Source organism: Marmota monax, unplaced genomic scaffold, assembly GCF_021218885.2.
Source record: "Marmota monax isolate L192 unplaced genomic scaffold, Marmota_monax_Labrador192_F-V1.1 WCK01_AAM20220418_F8-fsc00963, whole genome shotgun sequence".
Lineage (NCBI taxonomy): Eukaryota > Metazoa > Chordata > Mammalia > Rodentia > Sciuridae > Marmota > Marmota monax.
The window spans coordinates 1-16351 of record NW_026692354.1 but is presented as its reverse complement, the minus strand read 5'-3'; the positions used below and the strand labels follow the sequence as shown (position 1 = coordinate 16351).

The following is a 16351-nucleotide window of genomic DNA, read 5'->3' as shown; positions in this document are numbered from 1 at the left end:
GGTCGTGTCCTATGGGAACATACTAGCAGGTGGTAATTACTGGATTTATATAGCATCTATTCTAGAGAGTGAGAAAAATACTATAACACCCCCCCCCCCCAAGTGCCTCAGTTTTCTATACACTCACAATAGGGTTAATAATACCCAACTATCTCCCCCAAGATCATAGAGATGTTGTGATGACTCAAGTACTCCCTAGAACAGATCATGTATCACCTTCGTTATGGTTCATTCGAGTTCATCAGTAAGAAAGTACTTGGTTAACTGCAGAATCCCCTGCACTATAGACATTTTGTGGCTTTTCCTCACTGTATTACCCTCTACATTACCGCCAAAAGGAAGGTAGAGGAAGATTTGGAGTCTGCATTAGTGGGCTCAGGGAGAGGAGAGAAGAATGCAGGGAAGAGACAAAGTCTCTTGAGACCCTGAGGTCAGTCTAGTCCGTAGATGTTTTCCAAGTTCCATTTAAGCACGTCCCAGGTGTCGTTAATTCCAAATGTCCCTGCCAACCCACAGCGGCAGGGCTCACCCCGCTCTGTTTCCAAGAAGGGCCCGTGGGTACTTCGGGAATCTTAGAACACAGAGGTGCAATCTTCCTACACACGAAATGCAGAGAAGGAGGTGGGAAGCCATGGGCCACAGAGCGCGCGGGAGCTCCGACCGTCCAGCGGAGTGCTGGGGAAATCCTGCCTAACACTGTGGCGTCGTGGCCCTGGGAACCGGCCAGGGCAGCCCGTGGGCCACGTCCGCAAGCCACGCAGTCCCGCAGGTTAAGGACCTGCCCAGGGCCCGGCGGAGCATCCTTTACTCTCACCCTACCCCTGCTAGAGGGCGAGCGAGCACGCAGAAAGCAGGCTCACCAGTCTCAGCCTAGTCGGGTGGGAAGCGACCGCGAGTCCCAGCCAGCAGGCCGCCAGGCCACCAAGCCGCGGAGCCCCTCACCGGCTTGCTCCGAGTCCCTCACCGCACCTAGCTACCCTGCGCCCCGCCTCGTCGGAGCCCCGCCCAGCATCGGTTATAGCCACGTCCTCAACCACGCCCCCACTCGGGATGGGCACCGGCTCAGCCCCCTCTAGGACCTGCCCCGCGCCCCGCCCTTAAGGCTGGCCCCGCAGCAGGGGACCCGCCCTTTTCCTCCTTAGCCTATCGGAGAGTACGTTGCCGTAAGCGCCGACCAATGAGAGTTGCGGCAGTCACGCCCCACTGCGCCGTGCGTCGGGTTAAGAGCAGTGTATCCGCTGTCCCGCAGCTAGTCACACGCCATGTGGCGCTGCGGCGGTTGGCGGGTGCAAGAAGCACTGCAGGGGCTGGTGAGACCCTTGGGGCGGTGGGGACGCTGAGACTGGGGAGGAAACTTGCGGGGCGGCGGGGACCCTGGGACCAGGGAACGGGCGGTGGCGCGTGCGCGGGAGGCGTCAGATTCTCTGCCATCCCAGAACCTGGGGTGACAGCTTCTGGTTCTGCAGGCACCTGCACCCGAAACTTCTTGTCTAGAGTTCCTGAACTCCGAAACGCCTCCTGTAGGGTCCCAAACCCAGATACCCCAAGTCCAGAGGGAGTGCCCCTAGGGGACTGCCAAGAAATCTTTTTAGCTTCTGGGAATGGCAGAGCGTTTCCTCCCAGGAGTTTCTGTCCCAGCTACCAGGGCTGGGGTGATGTATCCGGGAAGTCTATGGTCTAAGGGGGAACCAGGCCCAGGAAATCATCTGACCCACCTTCCCTTTCCTGACCTCAGGTGATCCCAGGGTGGGTGGCCCTATGTGTGGGTTGTCAGGACTTTTTGAAGTGGAGTTGGTCATTGATGTAGATCTTAACATGTGTGAAAAAAGTAACTGGCAGTTTATAGTTCTCATTAATAGATTCACTCCCATTTAATTTTTGTTATGAGGCAGAGTACTTTAAAGGCCTGAGGGTTCCACAAGCTATACTTTAAGCTGCTATATAAAATTGTAGCCTGGAATTGAACTTTTTTTTTTTTTTAATGACTCGATTTACAGAAAAATAAAGATGATTTAAAAAGTGTTTAACTTTCACACTAATCCACAAAATCTAATTTAATTTATGGTGCAGTCTAGGTACTTTTTGGCCCGTTTAGGGAAACATGGGGGTATCAATGATTGGGAGGCCTCTATGGACTGTTTAAATTTGGCAACAGGAACTTGATTCTTGTAGGTAATAGATTACAATGTATGTAGTAGGTTACCAGAAAGTATAAAGGGGGAACAACCTTAGTTTGGTCTCTCCGGGTTTTCATACATATTGTGCTTTTGGTAAGAAACAATTTATTAAAATTCTTCTATAACTCATAATCTAAAATTTACTAAATTAATAAGGAAATGTGGGTTCATTTTATTGTATCTCCCTAATATTGCCAATGACTAGTGATTTCCTTTTCCTGTGTATATAACCTTTAAAACAAATATCTCTGAATATTGTGTTAATATAAATAAATATCTTATAAAACATGTTTGAGAGAGTAATTATTAAAAAAAAAGTTGTGTCACCATTACTAGGCTTGATTTTACCCTGATTATAACCCTCTACTTCCTTTCCAGGTAATAATTCTCCTGAATTATAATTACTTCCTTGCTTCTTCTTTATATTTTTCCCAGCTGAATACATTCCTACAATAGTGTTACCTGTTTGAATAATACCTGCTTAGAATAAAATTGTTTTTTTAATCTTGTAATTTTTTTTGTTTAACATTATGTGACCCACATCTTTTTATTTTTAATGCTATATTTTATTGAATGAATTATCCACAGCTTTTATCCATTCTCTGTTGATGGACGTCTGAGTTGGTTGAGATTGGGATTGTTAGGATTAGTGCCACCATTCTGTGTGTGTGTGTGTGTGTTGTGTTTAAGCACAAGTTTTCAAGGCTATAGAAAGAGGTGAAGGACTTGCTGAACTCCAACTTTTCTAAATACAGTGACACCACAAGGTTTTCCAAAATCATTCCAGTTTACACCCCTAGTCTCAGTGTATGAGGGTTCATGGTAATATTAACTTTTAAATTTTCACCAACTTGGTAAATAAGTTATGGGATTTTATTGTAGTTATTACTTTACTCTGAAGTATTATTGAGTTATTACTTTACTATGAAGGCCTCTGAGAATTCTGTCATGGAAAGAAACCATTTCAACATAAGAATTGTTTGTATTCAATTAATGAAAACTTGTATATTGTAGTTATTTGTTAACATGTAAAAATAAAGTTTTCAACATTTCATTGATAATTGATATTATGAAATTTATCTGAATTGAGATATAAGGTTACAATGTAAAGAACTGTACTAGAAATTAATTTACTGACATGTTCAAGATTTTGGAGATGTGAAATGTAATTTCTCTTTAGTTAATCATCTTTATCACAGCAGTATTTTCAACATACTGCTGAATTATGTTAACCAAACAATTTTCCTAAGTTGTTTTCCTGACTTTGATGATGTTTCAATGCAGCAGTACACAGCACAGAGTATGGAGGGGGATGAGTAACCCAGCTTGTGAGAGAGCGCTGCAGTATAAGGTGGGAGAAAAGATCCTCGGCTTCACCGTAAACCAGGTACAGTCCATGTTCATTTGCTCTTTCTAAAGTGAGGCAGGTCATGTACACAACTTCTGCTGGCATTTGAGATTCTTCAGAGCCAAGACTGAAGATCTTATTCTTGTGTTCCCAGACCCTGAAGACCAACTGTGCAAATGAAATGGTCCCAGTTCCTTACTTGTGTCCCTTCAAGCCTGACACCTTTTCAGATTTTAGGAAGTGACATTCTTAGTAGTTTCTTAATCAAACACTAATGTTCCTGTAGCCAAATCTGGTGCTTCTCTTGCAGTGTGATCAATTAAAACTTAGTTTCCTATATCTGTCCAGTCAGGTTTTTGCATCAAATAGATTCCTCTAAACTTGCATTTAAACTTGTTTTCTGAGCCATCTGGGTCTCAAAATTTTGGAGAAGAGATTGTAGACCAGTATTTACTCAGTGTATCTTAAAATGGATTTTTTTGATTTTTGGTTTTTGTTTGTTGTTTAAACCTTTTGTATTGATTTCTTTTTTATTTAATGTAAGTTGAAAAGTATATATTTAAATATTTGGTGGTTGGCTTTGTGCTGCGTTATAAAATAAAAAGAAAAAAAGCTTGTAAGATAAGGCATGGCTTGATGAGCAGTGTGCAGAGGTGCTATGGGCCAGGGGAGAAGGAAAGCTGATGGCAGGAGAGGGAAAAGCTTATGATGAGGGTGATATTTAAGAAAGAAAGCCTCTGACTCTGGGCAGGCCAGTGACACAGGGGAATTCCAGGCATGTCTAGGAACGATAAGTCATGAAAACAGGGTCAGTGCATTAAGTCCCTTGAAGGCCATACAAAGAAGTTTGGATTTATAGTACAAGTTACCATTTAAAAAGATCTTATTCAGAATGGTAGAGTCCTTTATTTTTAAATTAAAAAAAAATAACTTACTTTACGATAAACCACAATTCCTATTTGAGAAATAGTTACCCTGAAAGCTGTTATTAGGATAACTCACCATGTCTACAGATTTTGAGTATATTAATCACCTATGTTAAAGTATAATAAACTTGAGAACATAAGTAGTAACTTATCTGTAAATTATGCAGGAATCAGCAGACTAGTTTATGTGTGTCATGTATGTGACAGGGCTCCTCATCAGATTCCAGTTCTGATTGCAGTTCTGTCAGTAACATCCTTTTTAATAATGGACAGGTAACTTTGATGGGCATTGAAAAAAGGAGATGGTAAGTGGTGTGTCTACCATAACAATATGGCGTTTGATTAAAGGAAAGAGGGCTGGCATAGTTGAAAGATAGGATACTGTCTTTAAGATTAAGAACTCTGGAGATGTATGTGGAGGCTTACCTAAAGTAAGATATGATTGCCCGCTCTTTTGCTATCCCCCTTCCCTGTGGAGTAAAGTTTCATTCATTTTCATTGAGGGCATTTATACCCTCCTGGTTCTTATCAGGAGGTCCTGGTTAAAGGTCCTGGTTAAAGGTCCTGCTTATGTGCATAATCATCCTCCCAGGAGGGATCAGCAGCTGGTAATAACCCCTGCTTACCTCAGAGAACTCATCCTAAACTAGAAAAAGGAAAGTTTATTTCTAGGAGAATCCTACTTTCACACGCTCAGGGCCATTTCTACATTTACCTTCCCTGTAGGACAGTATTTAGCATTAAATAGCACATATGTGCAAAAGCCAGAGATGCACAGTAAACATGCGGAGATTGAGCCACTGCTATTTAGATGTGACATAGAATAATGGGGAAGAGCAGAGACACCAGGGAATCCTGGCTATGTGGCCTGGGCCGCTTTTTCATCACTCTGAGCTGTGACTTTTTCATCTACAAAAGGGGATGAGAAAAATCTCCTTCACAGGTTACATATGACATGTTTAGAAAATGCTTAAGCAAATGCTTAACTTAAAAAGGTAAGTGCTTAAGGAAAACAGAAACAGAAACATCAGCCTTTCTTCAGGTCTTAATTTTCTTGTTTGCAGGATCAGGGATTTGGACAAGATGGTCTGTGCGTCTAGCTTTCAAGTGCTGGCTTCCTGGCACTGTCTAATTTAAAACAGAGCAGCCTATTCGGTCCATGTGTTGAAGATAACCATTTCTCCCATGTTTTCCACTCATATTGCCTCTTCTTACCTCAGGTAACATCTATTCCTGAACTCTTTCTAACTGCAGTGAAGCTCAGCCATGACAACACAGGAGCCAGATATTTGCACCTGGCAAGAGAAGACACAAATAATGTGTTCAGGTGTGTGATGCACTGTACCAACATATTCTTTCTCTTTAAAGCATCTACTGTACATTAAGTAATTTAAAATGATATCACATGGATATTTTACTTTTATAGACAGAAAGACCTGAAAACATAAGGAAAAGATTACATGAATTTCTATCCTTATTTCAGAAATACGTTAAAATCTTACAGTCTGACTCAGTGATTTCAACATTATCAGAAATGATAATGCTGAAAGACTGTGATGTTAGAATAATTCTTTTTAATAATTGGAGGTGATCCCATGTTTAGGATTTCTATTGGACAGTATTAAGCTTAACCTTTCCTGATTTGTTTATCCTTTTTTTCCTTAGTGTGCAATTTCGTACTACCCCAATGGATAGTACTGGTGTTCCACATGTTCTCGAGCATACAGTCCTGTGTGGCTCTCAGAAATATCCATGTAGAGATCCTTTCTTCAAAATGTTGAACAGGTCATTATCCACTTTCATGAACGCCTTCACAGGTAAGACTAATCCTGAACCATAATCACTATTGGGTTTGCCAGATGCAAACACTGACATTCAGTAAGTGTCTATGAGTAAAGACAGTTGTTGGCCATAGAATAAATCACTGATCTCTAATCTAGTGGGAAGATGTTAGAAATTTATTCCTTTAGGGTAGCCACATCATGGTTAGATCATAAAAACTGGAGTTTTAGAAGAAAGATATCTGAGCATTTTCTGAAAAAGTTCAGAGTAGTTTTTTTTTTCAGGGAATATGGCTATATTTGGTTCCTATAGCATTATGGTTAGTGTCAAGAATGTGAATAGGCTGGTGTGCCCAAGTATTCTAGGAAGGAGTGAGATTAAAGTGTAAATTAAAGCAGTGCCTATGCAGAATTAACACTGCCTTTCCAGGAATATGAAAATCTCTCTAAAGGAATTTGAACTACATAAAAATCTACTGAAAATTAGTGCTCATGTCTATTAAGGGAAAACCTTGAATCTGGTAGGTCTCAGCAAGTTGGGGTGACAGCCAAGGGTGGAAGTGAAGCGTGGATGCAGAGCTTGGGTTTTCTGGCTTCTGTTCCTCTGACAATTCACACTCACTGTTATGGTGAGGTGAGGCTTGAAAACAACTTCTGCAGAAATTTCTTGTATTTTAAAATCTTACTTTTCATTGGCCAAATGTTATTGTTATGTTGTGCACATGTATGAATATGTAACAATAAATCCCATCAATATGTACGGCTATGATGCACCAATAAAAATGAGGAAATTAACATGAAAGAAAAAAAGTTAAAAAAATAAAATCTTACTTTTTATTTGTACCCAGCTAGTGATTTTACTCAGTATCCGTTTTCCACACAAAATCACAAGGATTTTCAGAATCTCCTCTCAGTATATTTGGATGCAACCTTTTTTCCATGCTTGCGGGAACTAGATTTCTGGTATGTACAGATTAACTGATGGTTAACTTAGATTTTAGTATTAGAATCACTATTTTATTTATTTATTCTTTCATTTATTCATTTTATTTATTTATTTATGATTTAGGCAGGAAGGATGGAGACTAGAACATGAGGATCCAAGTGATCCCCAGACGCCTTTGATCTTCAAAGGCGTTGTCTTTAATGAAATGAAGGGAGCATTTGTAAGTATTTTTTCTTTTATCTATTGAGTTAAAATCATTTTACCTGTATAACATTTTGAAATATAGAACTGCTTGAAGGTAGTTAACATTTAGTTGTCTCACATTCTCATTTTAAATAATAACATTGTATTAGCTGGGTCAGCGCTGTGACCAGAAATGACCCTTGGTTGAAGGGCCAGGCATCATCGTGTGTCCTCTTGGCTTGGAAGACAAGCCTTGTCTGTCCTAGTCTCTGTAGGGCATGGTGTGGCTTGTGTGTTCCATGTCACTTCTTGGTTCTTGTGGCCTCTTTCATCTGGCTAATGTATCCTTTCATGCCCCACTTGGTGTCATGTCTTCCAAGACACCTTCTCGTCCTCAGGTCCTTATGGCTAGTGGACGGAAGGATCCTACACAGCCATTGTCTTGATTTTAGTGGTTCAGTCTTTCCCCCAGAGCATATTGAAAAGCCAATTGCTCTTCTCTTCCCAGAGAGCCAGTTGTTGGATCCAGTACACAGATAATGAGTAAATTAAATGTAACATTAAATCATAACTGCACGGATATCATTGATTACCTTTAGAACAGTTTTATTTGCCATGTGATATAGGGATATGGTCCAGAGTATGATTAATTTGCTGCATTGTAACATAATAGTGTGTTTTATAGTCATATATCACTTAGTGCTGAGAAAAGTATTAGTAAATGATTTTGTTGTTTTGTGAATGTCGAAGTATGTGCCCACAAACCCAGATGGCACATCCTACTACTCATCTAGGCCATATTGAAATATTATGGGACACCATTGCACTTGTGATTCATCATTGACAGAAATGTGGTTATGCAGTGCATGACTGTATTTTGCATATGAATTATTATTTTTTTTTAAAATTTCAAGACAGATAATAAGAGGATATTCTCCCAGCACCTTCAGAACAAAATTCTTCCTGACCACACTTACTCAGTGATCTCCGGAGGTGATCCACTGTGCATCCCAGAGCTCACATGGGAGCAGCTTAAACAGTTTCATGCTACTCACTACCACCCAAGTAATGCCAGGTAATATTTTGTTTTATTTTTTATTCATTTTTCATAGTTTTGTTTATTTTATGTATTTTTTAAACCAACAGAAGCCTCATGATTTCAACTTATTTATTTATTTATTTATTTTGGAGGGCTTTTTTTCAAGCAGATGACTGTTCTTGAGCCCTTGGTATCTCTGAATATCATTTTCAACTCACATACTTGTTTTTAGCACTCTTTAACATGGTGTTTTAAAGGATTAATGGTAAATTAAGAATTGATTCGTTTGTCTTCTTACACTGAATGACATGGCTTCCCTCACATTTAGCAAAGAAATGTTCGCTTAAGAAGTAGGTGAGGCTTGGGAAGATGATTTGTTTAAGTTTCCTGCCTAACTTATTTTGATGTTCATTCTGAACATGTGTGGTGATAATGGTCATTGGCACACAACATGGTCATTCCAAGCAGCCTTTGAACTCACCTTGATGGAGAGTTCCAGTGCTTCTCTTTGGCCTCTGTAACAGCTTCATTACTTGTAAAATGGGAATGCTTGTGATGGCATCCACTTTGTAGGGCTAATTTTCACAGTACCTGAAAAGCTGAAGCTTTCCCTTGGCACATTAAAGGGGAAGATGTAGTAATTGTTGCTGGCTTAATATATCACTAACAATTCTATTTACAAATAAATATTAGCGTAAAATCATACTTAACAAGGTTGTTCTGTAAAAAAAATAAAATAAAATTTAGTTTTGGAAAGTTTCAAGTATATGTAAAAGTAGAATCCCCATACACTTATTATACAGATAATTTTTAAGTTTTTTAAATTAAATTATAGACATCACAATTGTCCACCTCTAAATAGTTTGTGACCCAAAAACATAAGAATGTTTTCTTGCATAACATTTTTACACTTATTCAAACTCTCCATATCCCCCAAAATGTGTTTTCAGTCCAAATGAGGCCCACATATGGCATTTTGTTATTCAGCATGTCCTGGTTACCTTCTCAAGGAGGACGATGGGAGATCAGGCCCAGCTTCCTCTAGACTTTTTCTACTTTCTGAGTTGTTCCACTGCTTCTTCGTGGTGTTTGTTGACTTTTCAAGAACTGAAACTTGGATTTCAGGACTTGGTTAGAGGCAGGTGAAGCCTTTGTACAGGGAATCTTTCAGGCTGATGCTCATGTCATTTGCTGCATTCCAGTCAGACACTCTGATGCCTGTTGATGCTCCACAGGCCTGCTGAAGTCAGCCTGTAGGAGGGTGACACCCAGCCTCTATGTGGTGAGAGTTTGCTTCTCTCCACACAATCACAGGCCATCTGGCAGGTGGAGGTTCTGATACTCCATGAAAATTACCGCAGTTCCTTTTCACCTTATTGATAACTATTTCATTAATCAACTACTTTATTAAAGTTTGCTGAGTCTTTCCATTTTGTAATTACTTCTATGTCTATTAGCTGGACTTACACAAAGAAGAGCTCTTCCTTATCAGTTGGGACTCTTGCGTTACCCTGAAATATGGTCTGGTGGGATGAGAACTGCTTTTTTTCCAACTTTAGTGGGACAGATGGTCGCATGTTGAAAGAGGCTTATTTCCTGTCTTTCCTGCCCTTCAGCCATCTTCATTTTGCTCTGTTTTTTAAATAACACTATGATCTTATGAAAGTATTTAAATATATATATATATATATATATATATATATATATTTTTTTTTTTTTTTTTGAGATTGTATGATCAGATGAAACCTATATATTTTCATGTTCAGAATGTCCCAGCTGTGAGCCTTGGTAGTTTATTTCTAACACTTTCTTAGCTTTCATTGAGCATCCCCATGCACATCCAGGCGCTTGTGCTCTGAATCTTCTGCTAGTCCTTTATCCACTGGATTCTGTGACTGAATGGCAAAAGGTATTGAGAGATAAGTGTCTCTAGGGATGTTGATTGCTAGTGGATTATCCAAGTCCTTGTCTGTACAATTTATTTCTAAACGCTTGAGCATAAAAGTTTTTAAGGAATCTTTAGGCTAATCCCCAAATCTTAACTGTAGCTCAGACAGCTTTATAGTAAAGAAAACAATCAACTCTGGGATTATAAGACTTCTCTGGTTTATATCTATAATCCGAAATTTGCAGCTTAAAATTGAATTTTATGAAATTACTTGTTTTTTATCAATATTAGATCAATTATTGTAGTACTGTAGCTAGGGTGGTAAAATATTTAACAAATAACTCATTTGGTTTTTGTAATTTCTTTATACTAGTTTTAATACAAAAAATATTTTTTGCTGCATTTGCATTTAATAAAGCCCTCTTATGGTTTGTGTTTTGTTTGAGCCACCTATCTTATTAAAAAGACAAAAGAGTCTATCAGTGTTTGCATTTAAACTAAGCAAAACAATATATATTGGTTGCAAAGTTTACTTAAACATGGAGAGGGTTGTTAGTTGCTATAATACTGCGTATTCTCTGTTTCATGCAAAAAAAAATCACTGCCGATTATTTTTTTATTCTAATTAGTTTTACATGACAGCAGAATGCATTTTGATTCATTGTACACAAATGGAGCACAACTTTTCATTTCTCTGGTCATACACTGTTATAGTTAAAGCTTTGTCCCAGGGTTTCATAAACTGACTTCCAGACCACTCACATATAATCGAATCAAGCCTTTATTGAAGCACACCTGTGGTGGCTGACCAGAACATAAAGCTGTCCCCCTGATCAGCCCCGAACAATTGCAAAGGCACTCCTTATAAGCCTGAAAACCGCAAAAGGGATGTTCAGGGGGGTCCAGCCAATGCAAGCAAGCCAGGTTACAGAAGCAGGACAGTGCAATCAAGTGGAGGGAAGCCTAACCAATCACAGTTATCCCAGTCACCCCAGTTACAGAAACAGAACCCGTTACCCTAGTTACAGAAACAATACCCCATTAGGTAGTTCCGTGTTCTTAAAGGTTTCTATAGCAAAAGGAAAAGAACATCTTGCTCCAGTCATGACTCTTCTACTTGGCATGGTTGTTTTACAGGATGAAGTCATAAAACAAAATGGAATCATATTTGCTCCTACTATCACACACAATGTTAGAGTCACACAATATGTGCAGTCATACATGTACCTGGGGTAATGATGTTCATCTCATTCCACTATCTTTCCTGCTCCCATGCCCCTTCCTTCCCTACCCTCCCCAAAGTTCCTCCATACCCCCCCCTACCCACCATGGATCAGCATCCACTTATTATAGAGAACATTCAACTTGGGTTTTGGGGGATTGGCTTACTTCACTTAGCATGATATTCTCCAGCTCCATCTATTTATCTGCAAGTGCCATAATTTTATTCTCTTTTATTGCTGAATAATATTCCATTGTGTATATATACTACAGTTTTCTTTATCCATTCATCTATTGAAGGGCAGGTTGGTTCCACAGTTTAGCTATTGTGAATTGAGGTGCTATGAACATTGATGTGGCTTTTTCACTATAGTGTGCTGATTTTAAGGCCTTTGGGTGTAGACCGAGGAGTGGGATAGCTGGGTCAAATGGTGGTTCTATTCCAGGTTTCCTAAGGAATCTCCATACTGCTTTCCAGAGTGGTTGCACCAATTTGCAGTGCCACCAGCAATGTATGAGTGTACCTTTTTCCCCACATCCTTACCATACTTATTATTGTTTGTATTCTTGATAATTGCCATTCTGACTGAAATGAGATGAAATCTTAGAGTAGTGTTGATTTGCATTTCTCTAGTTACTAGAGAAGTTGAACATTTTTTCATATATTTGGTGATTGATAGTATATCTTCTTCTGAGAAGTGTTTGTTCAATTCCTTAGCCCATTTATTATTTTTTTGGTGTTAAGATTTTTTAGTTCTTTTTATATCTGGGATGTGCATCTATCTGATGTGCATGTAGTAAAGATGCTCTCCAACTCTGTGGGCTCTCTCTTCATATTATTGATTATTTTCTTTGCTGAGAAGAAGCTTTTTTAGTTTGAATCCATCCCATTTGTTGATTCTTGATATTATTTTGTATATTTTAGGAGTGTGTTAAGGAAGTCAGAACCTAATCCAACATGATGAAGGTTTGGGCCTACTTTTTCTTCTACTAGGTGCAGGGTCTGTGTTCTAATTCCTAGGACTTTGGTCCACTCTTCAGTTGAGTTTTGTGCATGGTGAGATAGTGGTTTAATTTCATTTTTGCTACATATAGATATCCAGTTTTCCCAGCACCATTTATTGAAGAGGCCATTTTTTTGCCAATGTATGTTTTTGGCGCCTTTGTCTAGTATGAGATAACTGTATTTATGTGGATTTGTCTCCTTGTCTTCTATTCTGTACATCACTGTTGATTTCTAATCATTTAAACTAAAACAGACCAACATATTCCTTCAAAATTTTAGGTTCTTCACTTATGGTAATTTTCAATTAGAACAGCATCTGAGACAAATTCATGAAGAAGCACTGAGTAAATTTCAGAAAATTGAACCAAATACTGCAGTGCCAGCTCAGAAGCACTGGGATAAGCCAGTAAGTGCCTCATCTAGTTTTTATTACTGTTTTATCTTACCTATTAAATACATTGAAATGAGGATGAACTGTGTACTAATAGTTGTATTCTAAAATGCAGTGGTCATTACAATATGCATAAGAGCTTTTTAAGACTAGGGAATTGTTATTTGTTTAGAAAGAAACTTAGTGAAAAGCTTGTCTTGGAGCATTTTATATATCAACACATAACCCTGTTTAAGTTACCACCATTCAGATTCTCTTCCCACTAACGCAATACATCACATCATTTTGCAGAGGGAATTCCAGATAACATGTGGCCCACATTCACTTGCTGCAGACACCTCTAAACAATGGTCAGCGTTAGCTTCCTCTTGCCAGAGTAAGTATACATTGCTAAAGATTTTACTAGCTGAAAACAGGAAAATACCCAGCATAGAACATTAGGAGGAGAATTTGAAAGTCAATTATAAATCAACATACAGCTGGGATTCAAGAGTCAAGCAGGTTTTAAGAATGAGAACAAAATGTCAAGAACATTTTTGTAGCATTGAAAGTGGTTATGTGGTTTAATTTCATGGGAAAACCGTTTTTGTTAGCTGTCCAGCAGAAAAGTGATTTACTTCCTTCTATTTTAAAGCTGTAATCCTCCAGAGGAAAAGCTTCCTTAGAACTTCTAGCAATTGTTTATATTTGTATGGTCAAAGGTCTCTTTGATTGTGAGAATACTGTGATATCTTGCATGGAAAAATATACCACGTACAAAACTTTGTAATTCTAAAGACTGTGGAGACCAGGCGAGAACTGGTGCCTCGAGTATTGAGGACAGGGAGGACACCAGCTCAGTCCCACCTGTGGCTCCATGTAGTATAGCAGCTGCACAGTGGGGACTCTTTGTGCCCTCTCACCAGTCGTTTATTGTGTTGCTGTGATGTTGTACCTGTAATTGAAATAATGTATGTGAAAGTACTTGGCAAACTGTCATGTGATGAGCATTCAATATACATTTAGAGTATGGGGTTTGGAGTTAAAAAAAAAAAAGCAGCCTGATATATTAAAAAAATTTTCTCTTTTGTTCATATAATGATTTAAAACAAATGTGAAACACAAGAATTTCTAGAAGAACTTCAGTTTGTTTGGACATAAAATTGTTATTTTAGTAGTGTTTTTTAAATGACTTAAGAAACGTTCATAATTGCTAAAGGTTTTCCTTTTTGCCTACCCCCATCCTTTTTTTTCCCATAAAGTATCACTGACACATTTGAAGCCTTCACATTAAGTCTTCTGTCTTCTCTCTTGGTTGCTGGGCCCAATTCCCCCTTTTACAAAGCTTTAATTGAATTTGGACTTGGCACAGACTTTTCTCCTGATGTTGGGTAAGTTTTATTATTGGCAATTTTGTACTGCCCCACCCTGGAACACTTAACACTGTCAGGGACATTTTTGTTGTTGTAACTGGAGGGAATGTTGTTTGTGTTTAGTGGGTAGAGGCCAAGGATGCTACTCAGTGTCCCGCCATGCTCAGGACATCCCCCCTCCTAACAGGGACCTCTGAATTAGGTTATGGATCCAGAGACCTTTGGCCAAAGTGGAAAAAAAATAGCATTTTTGAATTCTCAGAATATCATACTGATGCCTGTTTTAAAAGTCACATCATGAAGAAGTCTTGGAAATCTTAAAAAGTTTTTCTAAAACTCAGCAGTTCTCCATTTCTAGATTTTGCCATAGTTCAAAAATTCTATACTGATTTTTATAAGTATTTGAAAAGACATAAATATACTTTTGGCCAATTGTTATCTTAGAAGTGAGTATCTGAGAACATGGCTTTCGTGAGCTTTCTTTACTACAACCTGCAGATGAAAGTTCTTAGTTCTCATTTTTAAAGTGTGTTGCGACGTAATGATGAGAGTATGTGGGTTCTAACACACTTCCTGTTTCTGTTTTCTAGATATAACGGAAACACAAAGGAGGCGTATTTCAGCCTGGGCCTCCAAGGGATTGCAGAGAAAGATATTCAGAAGGTCAGGGACCTTGTGGATAGCACGTTTGACGAAGTAGTTGAGTAAGTGTGGTCTTTTGTAATGATTTTCTTTCTTCTTTCATTCAAGAGTTCTCTTCCTGGAAGGACTGTGGCTTCTCCATATTTTAGCTTTCTCTATATGGAACAAAACATGTTTTAGTAGTTGATGCTACCTGTAATGCTTGAACTTTTTCTTTTCACCATCTCCTTTCTTTAGGAAAGGATTTGAAGATGATCAAATAGAAGCTTTACTTCATAAAATTGAAATTCAAATGAAGCATCAGTCAACCAGTTTTGGACGTGCCCTGATATCGGTATGATTTCTCAACCATCTGGATTTTGGCTTTGGTTTGGTTTGGTTTTGCTTATTTATTTGTGTGATTAGTGGTTCTTGATGGCACTGAAAACAGATTCATACTTATAGTGTTTTTCATTTGAACCTTGGAAGTTAGGCTATTTTGAAATCAGATATAAATTTAATTTAGTTTTATAGTAAATTTTTATCTTTTTACTAACTTATTTAATTGGCTTCTTGATATTTTATGTTTTAATGTGGAATAAATTTACATATAACTTTAAATGTATATGATATCTAGCAAATTCTTGGTTACAATTGTATTTTCTAAAAGTAATTTAAACCTGTGCTTTTAATTTTTTAGAACAAAACATGGTTAAAATGAGTTTTTTTCCTTTTCAATGAACTAAAGACTTATTTTTTTGTTATAAACAGTCATCCATATTTTTTTTAAATATAGAAACTAGGATTTCAGTAAAATATCATGCCTTCTACATTTACGGAGTAGTACAATGTTTATGGGATAGTACAATGTTGGTGGTATGCTATGTATAATTTAAAGTTTTTCGTTCTAGTACGTAGCTTCCTGCTGGAATCATGATGGAGACCCTGTGGAACTCTTGCAGTTGGGAAATCAGTTGACTAAATTTAGGCAGTGCCTTAAGGAAAATCCTAAATTTTTGCAAGAGAAAGTGAAACAATATTTTATGGTAAGAAAATTGGAGTATTTATTTCTTTAATTTTTAAGTTGGATTTCAAAATATTAGAAGGAACATTAGGGGAACATAATGTGTATATTTATGTAAGTTAGTTTCTAATAATGTATAGATGTCAGAATGTCTTAATTTCTAGTTAAAAATGTAAATGCTTACACTAACATTGTTTTCCAAGTTTTAATGCAAGTTGATCTTTTTCATACTAATATCTGTGTCCATTTTTATATATGTATGTATTAACAAAATGTGTACATTTTCCTATTTTGTTAATGGAAGAGTAATATAAACTATAAGAACAGTTAAGTACACTGTATACTCTCTATTTTTATGACTGAGTTCTTTTGGTGTTTGCTTGCATTCCTGGATTTCTAGGCATTTATACTTGGCTTTATTCTTGCTCTATATACTCATTAAACTTTT

At 38.0% G+C, this 16351-nt stretch overlaps 1 protein-coding gene across 1 annotated transcript; it reads left to right on the top strand.

Annotated features, from left to right (window-relative positions):
* The first annotated feature begins 207 nt into the window (after nt 1-207).
* On the top strand, nt 208-16328 carry LOC124091281 (presequence protease, mitochondrial-like). Its single transcript, XM_046442232.2, is given in 16 exon segments — nt 208-244; nt 517-1014; nt 1250-1310; nt 3462-3564; nt 5672-5778; nt 6117-6268; nt 7081-7195; nt 7302-7398; nt 8276-8436; nt 12795-12921; nt 13198-13252; nt 13255-13282; nt 14148-14276; nt 14849-14962; nt 15138-15234; nt 15791-16328. Coding segments are annotated over 16 exon segments (2046 nt in total). The 3' UTR covers nt 15956-16328.
* The last annotated feature ends 23 nt before the right edge of the window (nt 16329-16351 follow it).